General features: G+C 53.9%; 1 protein-coding gene across 1 annotated transcript in view; it reads right to left on the reverse strand.

Moving 5' to 3' along the window:
• Positions 1–25,554, reverse strand: part of LOC130024563 (CAP-Gly domain-containing linker protein 1-like) — a 49,718-nt gene that overhangs the window by 17,117 nt on the left and 7,047 nt on the right. Inside the window, 8 exon segments of the mRNA XM_056115280.1 lie at positions 9,129–9,142; positions 19,848–20,057; positions 20,280–20,345; positions 22,374–23,075; positions 23,479–23,533; positions 24,653–24,756; positions 25,111–25,130; positions 25,133–25,307. Coding sequence (XP_055971255.1) covers positions 9,129–9,142; positions 19,848–20,057; positions 20,280–20,345; positions 22,374–23,075; positions 23,479–23,533; positions 24,653–24,756; positions 25,111–25,130; positions 25,133–25,307 — 1,346 coding nt within the window.

Consider the following 25,554-nt stretch of genomic DNA (forward strand, 5'->3'; position numbering starts at 1 on the left):
CAACGGCTCCCAGGACTATTGCGGTGTGAGGGGCCCAGGCTTTGATGCTTGCAGAAGTTTAGTAAAATTTTACTGATTGTGAGGGAGAAAAAGTTTGCCTGTGTGTACATGCCAGAACCAGCGTATCATTGTGTCCATTTGAATTTAAAGAAACAAGTTAATACCTTTGCAAGATGGAGAACAGAAAGAAAAAAAAAAAGAACTTGTTGCAGCCCCACCCCACCCCCCCAAAAAAGAATTCTTTTAAACACCTAATCCCAGGAAGAAGTGCTATTTCTTGAATAAATTATTACCAAGCAATGACAACAATTAAAACACACACAAAAGGACGTGTGTGGGGGAGCACAGGGTGGGGACAGACGTTCAGTCAAGACTGGGCAATGCCACAGCCTGGAAAGGACATGAGAGGGGACAGAAGTGTGGCTCCTGGGATGCATATTTGGACAGAGACAGAGGTGCGTGTGAAGTGGGGGATCTCATTAAAGTCTGGGGTCCAGGACAGCTGTGGATGTTCGTGTCCTACTAAGTGGTTCGAATCTGTGTGCCTTGGGGATGGACGGAATGTGCACCCCTGGGAGAAGCCGGCAGGGCCACTGGGTACTCCCTCCATCCCACCTTGCGGCACTGGGTCATGCATGTTTAGATCACATGCACTGGGCCATAGCACCAGTGATGCAGGCAGGTGACACATTGAATGAGGCGTAACTTACAGCAACAAGCCGAGTCTCCCTGGTCCCCGGGTGAGTGGGTGAACAAGGAGCATGTTCCGAGTGTCAGATGCCTCCGAAAACTGACAGGAGGAATCGGAGACTGAGGCCCACGTTAGAAATGGCAGAATGTATGTCTGGTTAGTGAGACCCAAGATATCGACACACACATTAAAGAATTCTCATGGGTTTACGGCAAACGGGAATTCTCACAGAGATGAAGAGAGAAGTGTGTATTTATCTCAGTGCTTGCTTTGCATTCAGCTGACCCGGGGTTCTATCCCCAGCACCCCATACTGTCCACTGAGCACTGCCAGGAGTGATCCTAAGTGCAAAGCCAGGAGTAAGTCCTGAGCACTGCCTGGCACGAGCCCCCAAATAAAATTCAAAACCACTTTAGGATAAAAATTTAGATTCCCCAAAGCCAGGTGTATAAATTCAGGCTGAAGTAACCAATCCTGTGTCTGAAAAACTTGGAGCCACATGAAGTAACAATCAGAAGACATGCCGCTCCGTCAAGGAGAAGAGGGGGGTGCACACCCACCCTTGAAAGGTCCACTGAAGGCTCCTATGCTGCCCGAGCCCCTGAGCTGCTTGTGCCCATGTAGCTGAGCAAACGTGGTGCCTGCAGCTCTCCTTGAGATGGGGACTTTTGTGCTTTCCTTTCTAATGTTGGGATGTGTGTAGGGGCTCTCTCTGCCTTTGGAGAAGCCCACGGTCTCTCCTGAAATGTTACTCTCTCTCCGCTCGTCCTCTTCCTAAAGGTCACCAAATAAAATGTTTTTTTTTTTACTTCAAATAAATAAACAAAAGGGCCACAGAAGATAAAACATTTACCACTCATAACAGCGTCAGTGATTCTAAAAACCAGACAGCTCTGCACACCACTTACTCCAGAAGTGGAACATCATATTACTCTTGCTAGAGTCCAGAATGACAGTTTCAAAAAAATAATAATAACCAAAACCTTTTTACCTTTAGAAGTGAGTACTGTGCAATCAAGCCAAATGGTCCTGTGAGATACTCATCTCAAACTATTGCCTGCGGGAGAGAGAAGCATCCCATTCTTTTAGTAAAAGCAATTTCAGTAATGGCCAACAGCAAACAACAGTCATTTGCAAACTCTGGACAAACAAAACTTGCAGTTAGCAATAGCTGACCACACTCATATTCTGTGGCCTGAAGAAAAACAGTGTCAGGGCAAGGGGTGCTACTGGCCACGGAAGCACATTCACTGTCATCCACAAAGAGTGTGTATGCAGTGTCCTGGGGTCAGACCGGGGTCATGAACCCCGTGGGTGAACTGCCAAGGAAACCGTTCAACCCAGCATGTAACAGGCGTCATATAATCCAGCGTCTATCAAATGAAAACCTCTCGTGTAGGTATCCCATAGGTATCTTAATTCTGAGAGTATTTGGAAAGCTGGGACAGTGTCATGTGTCCTCGGGTTCCTCTGGCCATCGCCTGGTCCTTCCCAGTGGGGGACCAACCTGCAGCCCTAGCAGGCTGGTGAGCGGCTCGCGGCGCCCTCTGATGGCCGTCATGCGAACTGCACAGGTGCCGAGCCCTGCCTGGCGCGGGGGTCCCGCCCACGCGCACCGAGCAGCGCTTCGCTCAGGCCCGTGTTCCCGCGTCCCAGGGGTTCCCTGCCCGCCCCTCGGGGGCCGGCCCGTGGCTGCTGAGCCACAGGAGGGGGCGCTGCACGCGCAGCGGTCCCTGGGGGGCCGCCGGCCGGATGCCCAAGCTCCGTGGCGCCAGGTGGGTTGGGGGGGCCAGAGCACGGCCGGCGACTCCCGGCGGGAGACCCCAGGCGCCCGTCTCCCCGCGCGGGGAGGACCCCAGCCCCCGGCGCCCAGCGAGGCGCACCCCGAGGCCACGTGACCGTCTTTCCTGGGGGCAGCGGCGGGCGGGCCTCAGGGAGCACAGGGCGCGCGAGTCCTGGGGCGCGGGCGCGGACCCCAGGCGCGGGGGGTCTCAGTCCGGAGGCGTCTGTCGCGGCCCCGGGCGGCTGGGCGGGGTAGGGGGCGGCAGCAGCAGGACTGGACGGCGGCCTCGGCGCCCGGCCCCTCGGGTGGGGCGGGCAGGGGCCCCTGGCGAGCGGCTTTGGGTCTGGGTCCAGCAGTAGCGTTGGGCTCAGGCTTAGGGCTTCGCATCTCCCTCGTGGGGGGGGGGGCACCCTGCCCAGCGCGGTCTAGGAGATGGGGGTCAGCGGCGGCCCGGGCGGCCCGCACTTGCCGCAGGGGGCTGTCCCCGCTGCAGCGCCCCTGTCCCAGACTCAACACGCACCCCCTCGCCTGCTCAGGGGCGCCCTCCACTCCAGGGGGGAAAACCCCCAGCCCACTGAGCCTCCTAGGGCCCGCTGGCCACGAATTGCTGGTCACAGGCGCTGAGGGTCCTCATGGCCCCTGGGGCCTCGACTTCCCTTCCTGTACCAGAAATCAACCCAGAGAGAGGCCAGTGCACAACTGCCCTAGAACTGATGCTCAACGGCTCCCAGGACTATTGCGGTGTGAGGGGCCCAGGCTTTGATGCTTGCAGAAGTTTAGTAAAATTTTACTGATTGTGAGGGAGAAAAAGTTTGCCTGTGTGTACATGCCAGAACCAGCGTATCATTGTGTCCATTTGAATTTAAAGAAACAAGTTAATACCTTTGCAAGATGGAGAACAGAAAGAAAAAAAAAAAGAACTTGTTGCAGCCCCACCCCACCCCCCCAAAAAAGAATTCTTTTAAACACCTAATCCCAGGAAGAAGTGCTATTTCTTGAATAAATTATTACCAAGCAATGACAACAATTAAAACACACACAAAAGGACGTGTGTGGGGGAGCACAGGGTGGGGACAGACGTTCAGTCAAGACTGGGCAATGCCACAGCCTGGAAAGGACATGAGAGGGGACAGAAGTGTGGCTCCTGGGATGCATATTTGGACAGAGACAGAGGTGCGTGTGAAGTGGGGGATCTCATTAAAGTCTGGGGTCCAGGACAGCTGTGGATGTTCGTGTCCTACTAAGTGGTTCGAATCTGTGTGCCTTGGGGATGGACGGAATGTGCACCCCTGGGAGAAGCCGGCAGGGCCACTGGGTACTCCCTCCATCCCACCTTGCGGCACTGGGTCATGCATGTTTAGATCACATGCACTGGGCCATAGCACCAGTGATGCAGGCAGGTGACACATTGAATGAGGCGTAACTTACAGCAACAAGCCGAGTCTCCCTGGTCCCCGGGTGAGTGGGTGAACAAGGAGCATGTTCCGAGTGTCAGATGCCTCCGAAAACTGACAGGAGGAATCGGAGACTGAGGCCCACGTTAGAAATGGCAGAATGTATGTCTGGTTAGTGAGACCCAAGATATCGACACACACATTAAAGAATTCTCATGGGTTTACGGCAAACGGGAATTCTCACAGAGATGAAGAGAGAAGTGTGTATTTATCTCAGTGCTTGCTTTGCATTCAGCTGACCCGGGGTTCTATCCCCAGCACCCCATACTGTCCACTGAGCACTGCCAGGAGTGATCCTAAGTGCAAAGCCAGGAGTAAGTCCTGAGCACTGCCTGGCACGAGCCCCCAAATAAAATTCAAAACCACTTTAGGATAAAAATTTAGATTCCCCAAAGCCAGGTGTATAAATTCAGGCTGAAGTAACCAATCCTGTGTCTGAAAAACTTGGAGCCACATGAAGTAACAATCAGAAGACATGCCGCTCCGTCAAGGAGAAGAGGGGGGTGCACACCCACCCTTGAAAGGTCCACTGAAGGCTCCTATGCTGCCCGAGCCCCTGAGCTGCTTGTGCCCATGTAGCTGAGCAAACGTGGTGCCTGCAGCTCTCCTTGAGATGGGGACTTTTGTGCTTTCCTTTCTAATGTTGGGATGTGTGTAGGGGCTCTCTCTGCCTTTGGAGAAGCCCACGGTCTCTCCTGAAATGTTACTCTCTCTCCGCTCGTCCTCTTCCTAAAGGTCACCAAATAAAATGTTTTTTTTTTACTTCAAATAAATAAACAAAAGGGCCACAGAAGATAAAACATTTACCACTCATAACAGCGTCAGTGATTCTAAAAACCAGACAGCTCTGCACACCACTTACTCCAGAAGTGGAACATCATATTACTCTTGCTAGAGTCCAGAATGACAGTTTCAAAAAAATAATAATAACCAAAACCTTTTTACCTTTAGAAGTGAGTACTGTGCAATCAAGCCAAATGGTCCTGTGAGATACTCATCTCAAACTATTGCCTGCGGGAGAGAGAAGCATCCCATTCTTTTAGTAAAAGCAATTTCAGTAATGGCCAACAGCAAACAACAGTCATTTGCAAACTCTGGACAAACAAAACTTGCAGTTAGCAATAGCTGACCACACTCATATTCTGTGGCCTGAAGAAAAACAGTGTCAGGGCAAGGGGTGCTACTGGCCACGGAAGCACATTCACTGTCATCCACAAAGAGTGTGTATGCAGTGTCCTGGGGTCAGACCGGGGTCATGAACCCCGTGGGTGAACTGCCAAGGAAACCGTTCAACCCAGCATGTAACAGGCGTCATATAATCCAGCGTCTATCAAATGAAAACCTCTCGTGTAGGTATCCCATAGGTATCTTAATTCTGAGAGTATTTGGAAAGCTGGGACAGTGTCATGTGTCCTCGGGTTCCTCTGGCCATCGCCTGGTCCTTCCCAGTGGGGGACCAACCTGCAGCCCTAGCAGGCTGGTGAGCGGCTCGCGGCGCCCTCTGATGGCCGTCATGCGAACTGCACAGGTGCCGAGCCCTGCCTGGCGCGGGGGTCCCGCCCACGCGCACCGAGCAGCGCTTCGCTCAGGCCCGTGTTCCCGCGTCCCAGGGGTTCCCTGCCCGCCCCTCGGGGGCCGGCCCGTGGCTGCTGAGCCACAGGAGGGGGCGCTGCACGCGCAGCGGTCCCTGGGGGGCCGCCGGCCGGATGCCCAAGCTCCGTGGCGCCAGGTGGGTTGGGGGGGCCAGAGCACGGCCGGCGACTCCCGGCGGGAGACCCCAGGCGCCCGTCTCCCCGCGCGGGGAGGACCCCAGCCCCCGGCGCCCAGCGAGGCGCACCCCGAGGCCACGTGACCGTCTTTCCTGGGGGCAGCGGCGGGCGGGCCTCAGGGAGCACAGGGCGCGCGAGTCCTGGGGCGCGGGCGCGGACCCCAGGCGCGGGGGGTCTCAGTCCGGAGGCGTCTGTCGCGGCCCCGGGCGGCTGGGCGGGGTAGGGGGCGGCAGCAGCAGGACTGGACGGCGGCCTCGGCGCCCGGCCCCTCGGGTGGGGCGGGCAGGGGCCCCTGGCGAGCGGCTTTGGGTCTGGGTCCAGCAGTAGCGTTGGGCTCAGGCTTAGGGCTTCGCATCTCCCTCGTGGGGGGGGGGGCACCCTGCCCAGCGCGGTCTAGGAGATGGGGGTCAGCGGCGGCCCGGGCGGCCCGCACTTGCCGCAGGGGGCTGTCCCCGCTGCAGCGCCCCTGTCCCAGACTCAACACGCACCCCCTCGCCTGCTCAGGGGCGCCCTCCACTCCAGGGGGGAAAACCCCCAGCCCACTGAGCCTCCTAGGGCCCGCTGGCCACGAATTGCTGGTCACAGGCGCTGAGGGTCCTCATGGCCCCTGGGGCCTCGACTTCCCTTCCTGTACCAGAAATCAACCCAGAGAGAGGCCAGTGCACAACTGCCCTAGAACTGATGCTCAACGGCTCCCAGGACTATTGCGGTGTGAGGGGCCCAGGCTTTGATGCTTGCAGAAGTTTAGTAAAATTTTACTGATTGTGAGGGAGAAAAAGTTTGCCTGTGTGTACATGCCAGAACCAGCGTATCATTGTGTCCATTTGAATTTAAAGAAACAAGTTAATACCTTTGCAAGATGGAGAACAGAAAGAAAAAAAAAAAGAACTTGTTGCAGCCCCACCCCACCCCCCCAAAAAAGAATTCTTTTAAACACCTAATCCCAGGAAGAAGTGCTATTTCTTGAATAAATTATTACCAAGCAATGACAACAATTAAAACACACACAAAAGGACGTGTGTGGGGGAGCACAGGGTGGGGACAGACGTTCAGTCAAGACTGGGCAATGCCACAGCCTGGAAAGGACATGAGAGGGGACAGAAGTGTGGCTCCTGGGATGCATATTTGGACAGAGACAGAGGTGCGTGTGAAGTGGGGGATCTCATTAAAGTCTGGGGTCCAGGACAGCTGTGGATGTTCGTGTCCTACTAAGTGGTTCGAATCTGTGTGCCTTGGGGATGGACGGAATGTGCACCCCTGGGAGAAGCCGGCAGGGCCACTGGGTACTCCCTCCATCCCACCTTGCGGCACTGGGTCATGCATGTTTAGATCACATGCTCTGGGCCATAGCACCAGTGATGCGGGCAGGTGACACATTGAATGAGGCGTAACTTACAGCAACAAGCCGAGTCTCTCTGGTCCCCGGGTGAGTGGGTGAAGGAAGAGCATGTTCCGAGTGTCAGATGCCTCCGAAAACTGACAGGAGGAATCGGAGACTGAGGCCCACGTTAGAAATGGCAGAATGTATGTCTGCTTAGTGAGACCCAAGATATCCGCACACACATTACAGAATTCTCATGGGTTTACGGCAAACGGGAATTCTCACAGAGATGAAAAGAGAACTGTGTATTTCTCTCAGCGCCTGGCTCACACTTACACTCCAGATCATTAAACAGAAAGCAAAGAATCTGAGACTAACAGAGATCTCCTGAATTCAACACCCAAGGGCTGGAAATACACCGGAAAGGGTGGACTTCTGTGCAGTTAAGCTATTACATGAGCAACACCTCGCTAGGGAATAGGATCTTGTTTAGGTGGAAATAAGAGCGTTTTAGTGGAAAGGAAATCTCTGATGCGACCCTGAGGGTCAGGAATCTTGACTTTCCTATGGCATGTGTTTGGGGCTGGGCTGGGGTCTATGCTTCACAGACAGGAGAGCTGAGTTGGTCCCCAGCACTGCATGGTCTCTGGAGGCAGGAATGACTGAAGAGCACTGTGTCCCCAAAGCAAAACAAAACAAACTTACTTGGTAACTGATCCAACCAAAGATTATTTTAAGAGTTCCTTGCTCTAAATCTAACACATACTTAGAAAATCTGATTTTAAATGTTTATTCCAAGTGAAGGGGTTTAAGGAGGATGAGCAGAGTCTCCTGCCCCCGCGCCTGACTGTCCTCGCCGGGACCCCTTGGAGGGGAGCAGGTTGAGTTTCCCTCCCCACCCCGACCAGGGCTCCGGCAGCCAAAGACCTCCACAACCAGCCACCACCATGCTGAGACCACTCTCCACAGGCATGAAGGTACTGACAGAGGAACAAATGCATGCGTGTCCTGGGGCTGAGATCTCCAAGCCTGCTCAGATTGGGGCTGAGCATCCTCCACTCAGATCCTCCATATTCCAGTAGGCAGGGGTTACACCCACAACTGGCCCCCTTGTGCCCTGTAATCCCATCAATGGCCAAGACCCAGAGACTATAAAACCCAGCTCCCGGAAGCATCTTATTATCTCAATCTTTCTTTGGACAAAATGGCAGGCTACCGAATGTAACCTGCCCACACGGCAGAGTCTGGCAAACACCCCGTGGCTTACCCAATATGCCAAATACCAGTAACAATGATGAGGCTCGTTCTACTAACGCGGAAAGAGCCTTGAATATGGCACTTTTTAAAAAATTCTCAGGGCTAGGACAAAGGAGACATTACTGGGGCCTGTTCGAGGCAATCGACGAACAACAGGATGGTTGTGATCGTGATCGTGAGCAGATTCCGATTTTTTTTGGGGGGGGCAGGGGGTCATACTGAGAGATCTCAGGGGATCCTCCTGGTTGTGCACTCAGGAATTACTCCTGGCAGTGCTTGGGGGACCATATGGGATGCCAAGGATCGAACCCAAGTTGGCCGTGTGCAAGGCAAACGCTCTCCACGCTGGAATGTCGCTCCAGTCCCACATTCCCATTCTTTGGTCAGGACTATTCGACTAGCCTGAGCCATCAGCTCTAAGGCAGGAGGGGAGGGAAGCTTCCTTGGTACGTTCCTGACACAAGCCTGGAACATTGCACAATCACCTGGCAGCCTTTCCTCGAGTGGGCACGTGTGGCGACCCCTACATGGACACGGCCAAACAGACCCCGGCAGCTGCTCCTGCTGACCAGTCCTCACGGCTAATTCCTTTGGTCTCTTCTCAGCTCTGACTTCTACCGTGCAATCCACAAGTGGCTGGAGGACATCGGGCCTCTTTACCGATGCCCGAGTCACAAATACGTGGACCCCTTTAAAGCCACACGCTTTAGATTTGGTGTCATGAGCAACAGCAGAGGGAGGAGAGCCGGAAGGGAGGTGTCCGGGGCCAGAAACCTTTCCCAAGGGATCACACTATCCAGATTCTTTCCTTACGACTTTCATAAGAAATAAATCTCAGTCATCATGCAAATGCCTTAAAGTGTTACTGGGCAGCCTTTCAAAATGCAAAAAACAAGAACCAAATATTAGAAACTAAAAAATATGAAATTTATTATAACGTGGATAGAGTTTCTTTAGTCTTTCCATCAAAGACACACAGATAGAGAAAAGGAAGCAGGAGTGGGAGGAAAAAGAGAGGGTGAGGTGAGCACGGCAGCGCGTGAGCGCGGAGACAGTCAGACATCAGCACCCACAGTGAGCTCAGGACCACGGAGGCTGCCTCCGGGCCCCGCCGAGTTCCTGACCAAAGCCCGCGCCTGACATTCTGGTTCTGGTGTCGGTCCTTGGCCGTCAGGGAAGTGTGGTACGCCGAACAGGACCACCCCGCCCCCGTCTGCTCTGGGCTTTAGCAGTGATCGGAGCAGGGCAGGACTGGCCCTGCCTTCCGCAGCTGGACCTGTTTTCTTTTTTATTTATTTATTTATTTATTTTATAAATTTTATTTATTTATTTTTATTGAATCACCATGAGAAACTTACAATCTTTCATGTTTGGGCTACAATCACACAAAGATCAAACACCCATCCTTCCACCAGTGCACATTCCCCACCACCAATCTCCCAGGTATACCGCCCCCCTTCTACACCCTCCCCCTGCCTCCATGGCAGACAATATTCCCCATACTCTCTCTCTAATTTTGGACATTATGGTTTGCAATACAGACACTGAGAGGTCATCATGTTTGGTCCATTATCTACTTTCATCACAAATCTCCCATCCCGACAGATCTGGACCTGTTTTCAACCTGTCTGAAAACCTAACTTGGAGACAAGCTCCCGAAAGAAACGCTGACTTTCACAAAGTGCAGAGACACACCTTTGGCACACATCGCGTGCAGCTAAGCTGGAGATAACTACAGTCTGGGGAAAACCCGCAGCAAACCCAGGGGCTGGGTGAGTGTAGGCGACTTCCTCTCTCAGAGGCAGCAGTTCTGCGCCTCCATGTGGGAGTCCAGGATGGCGAGAGCCTCCGCCATCAGGACTGCACGCCAACAAGGCCCTTGGGGGCAGGCAGCGGTTTCTGCATGAACCCAGGGAAACTGGACCTAAACCCTTCTAGGCTTTCAACCTGAGAGCAGAACAAATTCCTTTTAGCACTTTATGTACCATCACACTCAGACCTACATCTGAATCCTTTACAATCTCTACCTGGCGATGAAGATCCTGAGATTAGCTACAATTGAGTTGTCTTCAGATTTCTGAATCAGACACAGCTTGCCATGATTAACAAGAAGAAACAGTTCAATATTTGTTTTAAAATTTTTTAATAGTTTTAAATTTTTTTATTCCCACAAAAAAAAATAAAGTCATCATTTGTTCCTTAGATTCACTGAAAGTTTTTTTCCTTCGGGGTGGATGGGTGCACACCTGGCCATGCTCAGGGTTTACCATGGCTCTGGGCTCAGGGTACCACATGGGGTGCCAGGGATTGAACCCAGCTCAGCTGTGTACAAGACAAGATAGTACCAGTTCTACGACTTCCCCGGCCCCTGAAAGAGTGACTTTCCATGGATGGCTGCATAAACATTCCTGGGACATAGGGGGAGAAGGGGAACAGAGGTGATGAGACAGCAGAGGGAAATGGACAAGTGGTTAAATGGGTCATTTATATTTTAAAATTTATTTGTGTATTTATTTTTGCCGGGAGTCACGCCCGGTGATGCACAGGGTTACTCCTGGCTCTGCACTCAGGAATTACTCCTGGTGTTGCTCAGGAGACCATATGGGATGCTGGGAATCGAACCCGGGTCGGCCGCGTGCAAGGCCCTACCCTGCTGTGCTACCGCTCCAGCACTAAGTTGCATGCCAAGACGAGTGTCTTAAAAAACAAAACCAAAATGAAACAAAAAACTACTTCCCGTTCTGACTGATGGTTCCTCCTCAAGCCAGGGGCGCCAGCCTTGATTCTGGGGGGCTGTGCGTTGTGGGGAGCGCGGGGGAGGATGGGACTCTGGTGTCTGTGTGCCCCCAACTTGGGAGTTGTCTCCTGCAAATAGCACCAGGGATGAACCGACCATTTGGGACCAGCTGTGGGGAGCTGGGAGGATGATCGGATGGAAGGACCTGAGATGGGAGGCAACCGTGGACGCGCAGCAGACCCCGACAATCGCCACTCAAGAGTACAGAGGAGGGGGCCTCCCCGCAACCAGAACAGACGATGGGGGTGGGGTGGGGGGGGTGCGCTGTGTCACAGGGAATTACAGCACAGTAGATTTCATGGGAAACGCATTTCCCTTCCTTGTGTCCTCCATCTTCGGCAGCCTGGCAGTGGGCTGGCCTTGGGGATACTCCTGGCTCCTTGCTGGGGGCTGGGTGGAGGGAGGGAACTCTGCCTCCTGCAAAGCCTGTGCTCCCTGTGGCCCCAGACTTCAGAGCAAAGCTCAGATATGCTTAGGCCCATCTGCCTTTTTCTTTTCTTTTGTTTTGGGGCCACACCTGGTGATGTGAGGGGCTTCCTCCTGGCGATGCGCTCAAGGATCACTCCTGGTGGGGGAGGGTCCACTTGGGATGCTGGGGATCAGGGATCGACCCTGGGTTGGCCTCAAACAAGGCAAGTTCCCTGCCCGCTGTGCTATCCTGCACTTCCCCTATTTGTCCTTTTCATTCTGACATTCGTTTGCATTTCTGCAGGAAGTTCAAATTCTGGGCCTATCTGCCCCACCTCAGTTCAAGATTTTTTCCATCCTGTTGAAGTATGTCTTTTTCTCCTGATACTCTGGTTGAAGTTTTTGTTCTCCTTAGTCATAACAGTACATGCAGAAAACGAATCTGTAACAAGATAGTTCTTTTTTGTGGCACATTTGGCGGTGTTCGGGGCTTACCCCTGGCTCTGTGCTCAGAGAACACTCCTGGCGGTGCTCGGGGGACCATACAGAGTGCAGGAATTAAGCAGCACATGGGCTCCTTTTTTCAAGGTGGCCTTTATAGGGTTTCTCCAACCTGCCCCCACGTAGGGCTTCTTCCCAAGTAAAAATCCGTTGCTAAGGAGGTTACCAGGGAGGTCCAAAAAGAGGAATTTCATGGGGAGGAGGCCTTTATCCTCAGGGTCTGCGGATGGTCTTATCGGGCCTTTGCTTTCTGTATCCACAAGGTGGGTCATTCCTAGAATTCTTCTTCCATGAAACTTTGTTTCATTGCAAAGGGCCTTTCCCCATCTACCTGCCTACATCACAACCATTATTGCCATACTGGTCCCTACTTTGTCCTAAGCATCCTCCGTCACCTACACGTGTGGTTTTCTCCAATCATTGACAAGGCCTCCTGGCCTCCATTTTTCTAGCCTTGGATATCAATCTCGTGTGTGTGTGTGTGTGTGTGTGTGTGTGTGTGTGTGTGTGTATTATGGGCTGGAGCCATAGCACAGCGGGTAGGGCGTTTGCCTTGCACGCAGCCAACATGGCCGACCCGAGTTCGATTCCTCCGCCCCTCTCGGAGAGCCTGGCAAGCTACCGAGAGTATCTCGCCCGCAAGGCAAAGCCTGGCAAGCTACCCTTGACATATTCAATATGCCAAACACAGTAACAACAAGTCTCACGATGGAGACGTTACTGGACCCGCTCAAGCAAATCAATGAACAACGGGAGGACTGTGACCATATATATCATATTCCACAATATGGGTGCTTACTTATATTTGTGAAGGGACTTGGGAATCATATCCAGCAGTGCTGAGGCTCCTCTGGGCTCTGCTCAGGCATCACTCCTGGAGGGGTTACTGGGGACCCTATGAAGTGCCAGGGAAAAGAATCTGGGTTTGCTGCTTGCTAGGCATCAGCCTTGCCCCAGGGCTCTCTCTCCAATCTACAGTTTACTTACTTACAACGTAGTATTACAGAATACTCACAGTACGATGTAATAATATTTGGATATCCTGCAAAGTAACCATGATTCATGTATAGACCGTTTGAATTCCCTACCATAGATTCTAAGGTCAAGGACTGCTATTGGGTATTATGAAGGCTGACAGTAACAGTCCTACTCAAGTTCTTTTTCCAGAAATCTCAACGTGAGGACATGTGCTTCAAACGTACAGGAGTTGGTGCTTATAAGCATATTTGGTTCTGTTCATTTTGGGTTAATAATATAGCAATGTCCAGTTCTTTCCCAGACTTTATGGATTGATGGTGTTTGTACTGCTTGGTGTCCCTTCATTTTTGTCTTGTGAAGAATCACTGAAGGCATTCATTTTAAGGTACATTGACTAGGAAGCTTTGCAATAATGCAAGAAAGGTTTTGTTTGTTTTGGGGTTTTTTTTTTTGCTTTTAAACCTCACCCAGTGGTTTTCTTTTCATTTTTTATAATTTTATTGATTGAATCACCATGAGAGCAGTTACAAAACTTTCGCGTTTAAGTCTTGGTCATAAAATGAAACACCCGTACTTTCATCAGGTCCCATTCTCCACCACCAAAAACCCCAGTATAGACCCATCCCACACCCTCCCCCTACCTGTAGAGGAGATAATTTCCATATTACTCTCTCTGCTTTGATTACATTCAATATATTGACACCGGACCCACCATTATTATTTGGTGCTCAGATCTGCTGTAAAGGCAACAGTAGACAATTTGTTTTCTACTCCTGGTTATGAATAACATATGACATCGCGTGGCTGCAGTAGTGGCTGCGCGATTTTGAAATTCCACAATTTTAACCATTAAATCTGGAGGAATTTCTTGCCAAAACCTGCTGGGTTCCAAGATGAAATCAGCAGCCAGAGAGGCCGTTTGTGGGTGATGACTTGGGGTCTCGTTGGGGAGGAAAGGGCCAGCTCCACCCACATCCCGTGAGGCCCTACGTGTCTCGTCACTGTGAGCCCAAACCTGACTGTCCAGTGGCCTCTGGAGGATGGCGGCCAGCGGGCTGCCAGGGGGAACGGGCCAAGGCACGAAATCTATTCCCACCTGGGGTGGCCCAGTGCCTGTAACTTACTTCAGGGACTGGACACATTTCTGCCCAAAGCTGTTGGGTTTCGAGATTTGTTTCTGAGTCTCTGGGATCATGGCCGTTAAGCAGTTCAATCAGGAACCAGAGAGGCCATGCCTCCAATTATATAGCTGGACTGGAGGTGGTTTGTGTCTGTGTCTCCCACATACCTAACTTTTGCCTGTTTACTTTCTTGGTAAACTCTGCCCCACGTTTTTGGGGTCTGGCCCAAGGCACAGCAGCAAATAGGGGGTACCTGGAAGTCTGAAGGCGCCATCAGACTGCTGATGCATTCACCTCACAGGTACAGAGAGACCTGCTGGTGGCACCATACCCCCAACCCAGTGCTTCTTACGGTTTACTCCTGCCTCTGCACTTAGCGATTGCTCCTGCCAGGGCACAGATGACTGGATGGGATTCCTGCGGTTCAACCCAGATCAGCCACATGCAAGATAAGAAACCTACTCACTGTACTACCTCTTTATCCCAAGATAAACACTTTTAAGAAAATGGCATACAGGCACAGAGCAATAGTTCAGCTGGTAGGGCATGTGCTTTGGCCAATCTGGCTTCAATCCCTGACGTTTCGTATAGTCTGCCCAAGCACTGTCAGGACTGATTCCTGAGTGCAGAGCCATGAATAAGCGCTAAGACATCACCAGGTGTGGCACAAACATAAAGAAACTAAAAGAAATTGGTGTATCAGAATTCCATTGTAGAAACTCTTTGACTTCTTTGACTCTATAGTTCTTGATTGCTAGCCAAAAATCTTTTATAAATAAACCGGAGAATAATCAGTTATCACTGGCAAAAAGGAAATAATTTTATTCAAGTAGATAAAGAACATTGTTTGCTCTAATTTTAATACTGCTTTACATAGTTTGTGAAACAATTTCAATCGTGTTTATTACTCAAAATGTCAATGGATTACGATCTTTCACTGGTGAGACACTTGATAATCTCCAGAGGAAAATACATCAAAAGCATATATACAATTATAGAAGTTCTTATAATCCATGTAGCCCTGATGGTACATTATTTATCACGTTTTACAGAACTAGAAAACATTCAAATGAACATAAAGAGATTCAGACTGGATGATAAACTTCTGATGGTTCAGGTCCTTCATTTAATTTTTTCTGATAAGAAAATCCAAAATTATTAATGTTGAATTTCTCATCATACATTCATCTAAAACCACAGTGGAAAAAAATAAACTTTGTAAAGACAGTAAATTGGTTGTTTTAGGTGTTTCACAAGTAGCTTGCTATCTAATCCAGGAACTGCTGGAGATTTCTGCAGAGTGCAGAGAATGAGGTGGCTGGGCCGAAGTTTTTGTTGTCGTAATTGTTGAGGTCATCCCCGTTCCCTTTGAGAGCCGCCTCGGACATCATCTCCACTTTCATGTTGAGGTCCTGATTCTTTCTTTGGAGGTCCACAATCACGGAATTCAGGAAATCAATCTGTGTTCAAGGAGAGCGTGAGACGGTGAGCCATCTGCGGGAGCCATGGGAGCCCGCCACAGAGGAGGCTGGGCCCCGCTTCCAGTCCCTGCCCCAGGGTTGGAGGCAGCCAGAGCTCCCCTTTCCCTTCCTGAGCGCAAGCTCCCGGGTGCCCAGGGAAGACCCCAGGAAGAGATGCTGGTACCCCTCGGTTCTTCTCAGAGCAGGGAGTCAAGAGGGGTCTTCCCTCTCCTACAAAGACAAACTCACTTCTTTCAAATGAATGGGGCGGGGGGAAATCCCACTTTACAAAAGCAAGCATGACTGTAGGCACAAACATTCATGTTTCACTTGAAAACTGGCAGGCGCGTTGGGTCTGAGTGATAGCACAGCGGGAAAGGTGCTTGCCTCGCACGCAGCCAACCCAGGTTTGATTCCTGGCATCCTATAGGGGCCGCCGGAGAGCAGCCAGGAGTGATTAATGAGTTCAGAGCCAGGAGGAATCCTGGAGTATCGCCAGGTGTGGCCCCCAAAGAAAGTGTAAATAAAACCAGAAAAACAGACTGATTCTTTTTCTCCCTCAGGGCAAGTTCTGATGGCCAATCTCTGAGAGTGCCCAGGCCATCCCACACTAGAGCCAAGAAACGCAGATCTCTCTTCCTCCAGCTGAAAACAAAACAAAACAAAACAAAACAAAACATGGAAATGTTCAGTTCCCAACAAACCCATACAGGGTCCACCTGCACAGCCCACATGCAAAGTTCACTTCAGCCCACAAGTGCCCTCCAGGACCACCGGCTGTTAAGTACAGAAGTGCAGGAAGTGAGGGTGTGCGGGAACTCCTCAGGGCACTGGGACCCAGATGGTCCCCTTCCTTGGAGAGGATTCAAACGATAAAGCGCTGCAGACCCGGGTGGGATGGAAGGGGGGTTGGGGAAGGAGTGACATCAAGGAGGCCCCAAGGCTGACTTCTGCTGCAGGCCAGACCCGAGCCTGGTGATGGTAGGTGCAGGCACCGGACTGCAGCCAAGTGTGCAAACCCCGGAGGACCCCACCCAGCTGTCTCCCTTGACAGGAGCAAGAAGCAGGAAGGCAGCCCAGAGGACCAGACTCCCCCAGCTCTGGGACTAGAGCATGCGCAAAGAGGCTGGAAAAGCCACATGCTGGTGGGCGTTTCCATTTGCGACTGAACCTTCCTGGCAGGGAAGAAGCCCTCCAAAGTGGTGTTCGACTCTGGCAAAGTGAAGATTTGCCAATGTGATAGGAGCCCGAAGCCCAGGTTCTGGGAGAGCAGCAAGAGGAAGGGCATTGGAGGGCTCTGGCAAGGACATGACCCCTTGACTGAAGGGATGTGTCCTTGTCCAAGGGGCCTCTCACTCCTTAAGCATCATCTCTTGTGCTGGGAGCGTGTGGGGGTGGGGTTCAGGCAGCATGTGCGCGGCCCCTGGTTCTCACGGGCGCCAGGGGAGCACAGCCCCTTCTTCCTCAGCTTCCCTCTTTTTGGCTTCTGTTATTTTAATGAATCAATTAATTTGGGGAGGGGGTTTTTGGGTCACAATCCGGCGTTGCTCAGGAGTGACTCCAGGCTCTGCACCCAGGAAGTACTCCTGGCGGTGCTTCGGGGACCATATGGGATGCCGGGGATGGAACCTGGGTTGGCCATGTGCAAGGCCAACACCCTACCTGCTATGCTATTGCTCCGGCATCATTCTCGGATATTTTAAATGGTAGATATTCCCCGACTCTTTTGAAGCATACACGCATATATACATATATACATGTCTGTGTATGTATACATGCTTATCTAGAACCTTTGTGGGTAGTCAGTTTGGTTTGTTTGGGGCCACACCCGGTGGGGTAGGGAATAAACCCTAGCTCTGTGCTCAGGGATCACTCCTGGCTAGGGTGGAACAGCTCAGGCTGTCAGCCGTCACTTGAGCCCGGGAAAGTGGGGCTGTGAGTTCAGAGGGCACTGGCTCACCTACAACTGCACTCAGGAATTACTCCTGGCGGTGCTCAGGGGACCATATGGGATGCCGGGGATTGAACCTGGGAATTCGGTGTGTAAGTCAAACGCCCTCCGCGCTGTGCTATCACTATGGCCCAGGATATGGTTTCTCTCAAGGCTGAGGCCGGGCCTACACAGCCCTGGTCACTACCATCACCCACCTTACTCTGCATCATCGCATTGGTGTTCCTGGTGTCCTCCAGGGAGGCCAGGGCCTGCAGGGACGCCTCCCGCTCGGCCAGCAGCTCGGTCTGCTGCGCCTCCAGCAGCGCCTGGTCTTTCAGCAGCCAGTGCAGCTGCCGCTGGAGCTTCGTGGCCTTCTGGCCCAGCAGCTCCTTCTCAGAGCCAAGGCTGTTCAGCTGCTCACGCAGGGCCGACTCCACGCGGGCGGCCTCCTCCTTCTCAGCCGTGAGCTCCTCGATCTCTTGCACCAGCGACTTCTGATCCCGAGCCAGCTCCTCGTAGGAGCACTGCAGCTTCTGGATGATGTTGTCCTTGTCCTTGACCAGGGATAGGTTGTCCAGAACCAGCTTCTTGACATGCTCCTCCAGCTGGCCCCTCTCCTCCAGGCCCTTGTTACACTCGGCCACCAGGCTGCTCTTGCTCATCTGCAGCTCCTCCACCAGGGCCTGCAGCCCCAGCTTGGCGACCTGCAGTGCGTCCTTCTCCGCGCCCACCCTCTGGAGCTCCTCCTGCACCGCCCTGCCCTCTTCCAGCACTTTCTCTTTCTCCGCCTCGAGGGCTTCTCGGTCCAGCCGCTCCTGCTGGCACAGCTTCTCCGCGGCCCACCTGGCCTCGATGACCTTCTCCTTATCCAACCGAATCGCTTGGTTCAACAGCCAGAGCTTCCTCTGCTCTTCCCGCAGCGAAGAGTTTTTGGCCTCCGCTTCTCTGAGTTTCAATTGAAACCACCCTCTCTCGGACTTCAGACAGAGCTTCTCCTTCGCCAGCAATTCATTCTCTGACCTCAGGGCCCTGCGATCCTCTGACATCAGCTCCATCTCTTCTTTGGCCGAGCTTAATAAGCAAGTTAAGGACTGCAGAAACAAAAAGCGGGGAAGAATGGAAACAAGAATGAGATCAAGCAGGCACAAGCAAGCCAAGCACTTCATGTGGCCTAAATACCAGAAATGAAAATGGCAGAGTAGTCTTACCTGCACACGCGTGTATACGCGCACGCGCACACACTCACACACACACACACACAGACTCAGGATGGAGAGGCTCAGACACAGTTAGCTTCTTAGCGTCAACATAACTACCTGCCTATTTTGTGGATGGGGGCCCCACACCTGCTGGTGTTCGGGTCTCGCTCAGGGTTCTGTGTTCAGGGATCACTGCTGGCAGGGCCGGAGGACGGGATGCTGGGGATCAACCCCAAGTTGGCCGAGTACAAGGCAGCACCCTACCCATTCTACTATCAGCCGAGTTGATTTTTGAAATGCCGTCTGAAATGATTCCTGACAGCTCCCCGGAAGGTGTAAGTACAGTTGGATCTTGACATTGGGGCATAAGATTTTTCCCCCCACTTCAATTCTTCTGTTATAAAATCCATCACTCTGTCCTAGAAGGGATGCATTCAAAAACTAGTTTTCAATACAATTCAAAGAACTACAAAAAGTATTTTGTTTTGGAACTTTGTTCAGGAGGGGAAGGGAAAAGCAACCACTGCTTGTCAAACGATTTTCACAGGGACAAACAGAGGCAGGAAATGGACTTAGTCCCAAAAGTTATACACTTTATAGAAAATCCGGACGAATCCACCAAGCTTTGGAGACTGAAGCCAACAGTTTTTGCTTGCCAAACACAGTAACAAGTCTCAAAATGGAGACATTAGTGGGCCCGCTCGAGCCAATCGATGAGCAATGGGAGGGCAGTGTTTGCAGTCATTTGGGAGGGGTCTAGGGGCTCCAGGAGGACTGGCCGCACACGGGTCAGGGTCTCCCTCACCTGCTCTCCCTGCCCGTCAGCAACGGGTTGTGCGTTTTCATTTCTGAGTCTCAATGCACACCACAGTTGAATCGCCATGTACTTTCCAGAACTTTCTGCAGCAAGGGCTATCTTCTCTGTCCAGCTCAGCAGCCATGAGCCGCAGCAGGCTACTGGTGTGTGCTGGGCAGCTGACCGCTGACGGCCATGTTACCGGAATGGGACTGACCTGAGCATGCACACGAGGCTGCTGGCCACAGAACTGGGCCAGCAGGTGGTCCAGAGAGGAGACGTAGCCCTGGCTGCGGTGCGTGGTGGAAAGCGGCCGGGCACCAACACACACACGGGCCATGGCCGCCATCAGCCGCGGCGCTGCACTGCGGCCACCCACCTTGGCCTTGTCGGCTTGTGTCTTCAGCTCGGCCACCTCCCGCAGCAGTCTCCCGTTCTCCGCCTGCACCGCCTGCAGCTTCTCCTTCGCCTGCAGCAGCAGCTGCTGCAGGGCCTGCGGCGCCTCCTCGTGCTGCCCCTGGCTCTCCACGCTGGCCTTGGCGTGCTCGGCCTGTAGAGCCTGGCACTGGCTGCGGCTCACGTCCACCTTCTCCTCCTGCGGGGACCCGGGGGCCACCGTCAGCCGCCGGCCCCCTGCCCGCTCCCAGCACACACGCACAAACACGAACTCACACACACACAACGCAAACACACAAACATACACACTCGCACACACACAGCCCCTCTGCTCTGCTCACCAGCATGCACACACAAACACACATGTACACACACACGTGCGCACACACGGCCCCTCAGCTTGGCCGCTTTCGTTCAAGTTCTCCTGAAGACTATGAAGCGCTAGCCCCTTCCCCTGCAGCTCCTCGGCCAGGCTATCGGCCTACCAGAGTCACAAGGATGGAGTGAATGGACCAAGGAGACAAACAGGAATGGGAAGGGGAAAACAAAACAGAAAACACGTATGAGAATCCCATGACCCAACACAACCCCAAAGAACAGAGGCGTGAGGTGAGCGTGATTGCCTGAAGCTCGCGAAGCCAAGGGCTTGACGCCGGCAGTTCTGGTGATGACTGTCTAGTGGTTATTGGAAACGGCCCAAACAGAGGCGTTTTCTAGACCTAACTTTGGCATGACCAGAAAATAAGAAAGCCTATGAGAAAGACTGACTTTCCAGGGCCGGGGAGACGGCACAAAGGGCTGGAGTACACACCAGGCCCGAGTTGGAACTGCAGCACCACTGGACGAGACTGAGATCGGTCCACAAGCTGAAAAGCCCCACTACTGCTGGGCGGGAGGACCCCAGAGCCCAGAGCATGGCTTGGCGAGGAAGAAGGAAGTAAGCAAGGGAGGAGGGAAGCTAAGGATAGGAAGGAGGGAGGGAGGAAACAGGGAAGAAAGGGAAAGGGAGGGAAGGGAGGGAATAAAAGGTTATCTTTTTTTTTTCTTTTGGCTTTTACGGTCACCCTAAATGCTCAGGAATTTCTCCTTGGCAGTAACCCGGCCAGCTCACCGAGAGTATCTCGCCTGCAGGCAAAGCCTGCCAAGCTCCCCGTGATGTATTCGATATGACAAACACAGTAACAAGTGTCACAATGGAGACGTTACTGGGTCCCCTCGAGCTAATCGATAAACAACGGGAGGGTAGAGACAATGACAGTGACCCTATGGGATGATGGAGATCGAACCCACGTGGGCCGCGTGCAAGGCAAATGCCCTTCCCATTGTACTATCATTCCGGCCCCCAAGATTTACTATCTTGTAGTTTCTTTTCTGTGACTTTAAAAGTTTGAGGGGTTTCAATATGAAATTTAAAATGAAGAACCTCTAATCCACTAGACAGCAGTCACCCGAACTTGACGTTTGTTACATCTTGATGCGAACAAGTGGGTCAGCTATCCCCTGCTGTGTCCTAGGAATTGATTCCATTTGTTTCAGCCGATGTTTCTGGAATGCCAGCCAAGGAGTCCTGAGTCCTGAGAGGAACTCCCGGGGATCTCGGGGCCCTTCTGTTATGTCTGTCAGTCCTGTCTAGAAAGCCCACAGCCCTTCCATCTTGGCCAACAGAGAAGTTTCTCCAACAAAGTGCCCAGCGCGAGGGGAGCGGGGGGGGGGGGGTTGAGGGCACGTCCCTGCCACCACAATCCTATAGGAGGAAAAGGGCATCTCTCGGGGCTCCTTGGTGAGAACTGCAGCTTCCTCGGCTTGGCCCACATCTCACTGTCTCGTCCTTCCCCAGGGTCAGGGCTACCATGAGAGTCCATGCCTGTGGCCAGCAGGGGGCCATGCTGGAAGGCGGACTTGGTCCAAGCACCCCTTAGAGGCTGAAAGGGATGAAATCTCTGCAGGGCTGGGTGGGGGCTTGTGCTGCAGGGAGGGAGGGGCTGGCAATGAGAAATACCAAGATGGGTCACGTCACCAGCCCTGAGGGAGCTCAGAGGCTCAGAGGCATTGAGCACCAGCTGGGAACTGAGGCGCCTCGGGGAGAGGAGGGCAAAGCCCGTCACACGAGCAGGTGGTCAGCAAGGTCAGGGAAATACCCTCGCGGCCTGACTCGAGCCCAAGTGTCTGGGCGGACTCGGCGAGTATGCAGCGGGCCCAAGGGGTGGGGGGCAGAGGTCTGCTCTGGGGGCTCCTATCTTGTTTTCTCACTGGCCTCGTGAAGAATTCTCTGTTTCAGAAAGACCCCAGATGGGCCCGATTAGCCAGGGCCAAGGCTAGCACGGCATCCGGGTGCTGGGGACCAATGACAGCCCCAGAATCGTGCCGACACCTTCTCAGTCCCATCAGAGGGAACCGCACGGGACGTGACCGGGAGACCTGTCAGCACCAAGCCGGAACACGGCGGCGAGCAGACTGACACACAGCATGCAGGGAGCGAGCGTGGAAGTGGGCGAGGGCGCCCGAGTACCAACCTGCAGCTCTCGGCCCGCTTTGCATTCTCTAACTCCTGAATCTGCTGCTCAGCCACCTGGAGCTGCTGCCTGAGCTTCTCCATTCCCAATTGACCTTAGGAACTGGCCTTCCAAAGCCCATCGAGCTGCAAGAGCTTCTGCTGGGTGGCCTCCAGCTGTGCCGTGGCATTGGCCAGGGCCTGGGCTTGCTGACTACACACGGCCCACAACCCGTCCAGGTGCTTTACCTTCGTCTCCGCCTCCTGCAGCTTGTTCAGGGCGTCCTCCATCTCCACCAGGTGCTGGTCCTCGATCTGGTCGAGCTTGGCCCGTGCGGCCTCCAGGCTGTTCTTCTGCTCCTGGGCCATCCTGAACAGCCGCGACCTGAGCGTCTTCAGCTCAGAGGCATGCGCTGCACGCACAGCCGCCTGCTGGGCCTTCAGGCTCTCCACCTCCTGCTGGTACTCGAACTGTAGCCTCTCGATCTGCATCTTGAGCTCGGCCAGCTCGGCCGCCTCAGCGCCCACGCCCTGGCTCACGGATGCCTTCGGCTCGCCCATGGCCTGTTGGTGCGGGGTGATGGCCGTCTCCAGCTTGGACTTCCACAGGGCGATCACGTCCGCATTCTCCTTGTTGGCATGGTCCAGCTTGGTCCTCAGGCACTCGTTCTCCTTGGCGAGCTTCTCAGAGGCCGCCTGCAGGGACTTCACCTCCATCTGGTGGGAAAACAAAATTTCCATGAACTTAAAACAGGAAGGAAAAGAAGCAGAAATAGAAATTTGTCTTTTTCAAACTGACTCTTTGCTTCATCTTGTTTTAAGGAAAACCTTCTAAAAAATGGGGTTCTAAAGGATTTGATTTGTGCTGCTCGACTGAAAATCAAAGCTGAGGCAAAGGCATAGACCCGACTGTCAGAACGAGAGAAAAACGCTCATCAAGAACAGCCTCCAGCCCCAAGCAGCAGAGATGTGTCAGCCAGGCCCTGCCAGGTGCATGAACCCAGGTATCCCTGTCTGATTCGGAGTCTCCAGCAGAAGTGGTCCCGGCGGGGTTGGCCAGGCTGCCCCGCATCCTTGCCTGCACCCTGCAAGCCTCCGGGACCTGCCCGGGCTTTACCTCCAGGTCGCCTTTGGTGATGGACTCCTCCTCGACTCGGAACTGGAGGTCTTCCACTTTCCTGTGGGGGAGAGGGAGACGTTGTGAGGGGCGTCACTGCTGCGCCCCAAGAGGGCCACCATCTTGTAGATGCACCTGACCCAGCCCCCGGCTCCACACACAGGAGGGCTGAGAGAGTCGGGGAGGGCCAGAGCGAGAGTACAGCAGGCAGGGCGTTTGTCTTGCACGTGGCCGACCCGGGTTCAATTCCCAGCATACCACTGTGGACCCCGGAGCAATGCCTGGAGTAATTCCTGAGTGCCGAGGCAGGAGTAACCCCTGAGCATCGCTGGGTTGACCCAAAAAGAAAAAAAAAAGAAAGTCAGCGAGTCCCCTCAGCTTCGAGCACTGGGTGGGACCCGCAGGCTACAGGAGGAAGTTAGGCCGAGCCAACACCAGGTGCAGTGTCATATCAACCCTTTCTGCCTCGCAGCTAACAGAGGTGGTTAAAAACTGACCCGCGGCGCCTGCCAGTCCCTCCCAGCCAGCGCCTGTCCCCACATCAGGACAACAACTGAGCCCCTGGGGGAGAAGCAGCCAATGACTCGGGGGCGGGGGAGAGGGGGAGGCGGGGGGGAGGGGCTCCCAGTGACTGTCGAGTTGGCATGTGGAGCTGAGGGGCTGAGCCAGGCACTCGCAGTGCCCCTGGGCACCACAATGCCGGGAGCCCACCTGAAAAGGCGGTCTCGGCCAGCACCCCGTGTCCATCTGTCTGCAGCCAGGCCTCAGCCCCGCGTCCGTCTGTCTGCAGCCTGGCCTGAGCCCCTTGTCTGTCTGTCTGCACCCCGGCCTGAGCACCACATCCATCTGTCTGCAGCCTAGCCTGAGCCATGTCTGTCTGCTGTCGTGCCCCATGGGTACTGTGGGTTTCCTCCTGCCTGGGATTTCACCACAGGGACTCCCACAGGGCCCCACTGGGTTAGGACAGTTCCTTGCCACCCAGCACAGGCCTCCTGAATACCAGGCCAGGTGGACACAGCAGGGAGGGCCGGGGGTGGCTTGGCTCCACTGAGTTCCGCCCCCAGTCCTCCCGGTGAGGCCGTGTTCAGGACTGGGCACCCGTTGGTTTCTGGTTCTCACAGTCCTGGAAGGCCAGGAGTGCCCCACCCGAGGGAGCCCCCAGCTCCGGGCACGGCCTCACCTCTTCTCCTCCTCCAGCTGGTTCAGCAGCTCCACCTTCTCCCAGTCGGCCGCTTCCAGCATGGCCCGCAGCTCGTCGTTCTTGGCCTCCAGCTCCAGGACGTGCTGTAGAGGCAACGGCGCGTGAGTGGCCTCGCCCGCCCCCTACAGCCCTCTGTGGGCTGCCATCGCCATCTGTCACCACGGCAAGCTGAATGCATCTCCCACCTAAGCTACAGCGTTTCTGGAAGGCCAGAGGGGAACCACACCACGAAAGCACCGATGCGGACAACTCGGCACTCCCTAAACCCCCACAGGGCGAGCAGAAGGCGCATGCGATCAAACCACGCGCCGGATGCCACCGCAACGACGGCAGACGGGGCCCCACGGCCTCTCCTTGCACCGCCTGCACCAATCTGGCGCCCAGCCTCTACCGCAGGCGTCTCGCGGCCCCAGCACTGCCGTCTGCACAGACGTCACCTGGCCGTGCCCGTTCCGGCCAGGGCCACCTCCTGCTCTATCTCCCCCATGTGGCTCGTGGCCTTGGCCACCTCCGCCCGCTCTAGGTCCCGCTCGGCCAGCAGCTTCTCAATGTGCTGCTGCTTCTCCTTCAGCGCCTCCTGGAGGGCGGTGGTGCCGGAGATCTTGTGCGCGTAGCGGGAGGAGGTTTCCGGCAACTGCAAAGGAAAAAGAGACGTGAAGGGGATGGGGCCGGCCGACACGGGCATGCTCGCGGTGATCCTCGGCAAAGCACATGGAGCAGTGCTGCATCCTTGCATATGGGCCAGCGACTCTCAGCAGAAACGTCTTGAAACCTTCCCGAAGATCCTTGGACGGGACCTGGGTTCCACTGACCTCGGGCCTCGTGGGAATCCAGAGATCTTCTGCAGAGCCGGAGGCAGCCCCCTCCACAGTCCGCTCTGG

This window comes from Sorex fumeus, unplaced genomic scaffold (assembly GCF_029834395.1).
Source record: "Sorex fumeus unplaced genomic scaffold, SorFum_2.1 ptg000029l, whole genome shotgun sequence".
Classification (NCBI taxonomy): domain Eukaryota; kingdom Metazoa; phylum Chordata; class Mammalia; order Eulipotyphla; family Soricidae; genus Sorex; species Sorex fumeus.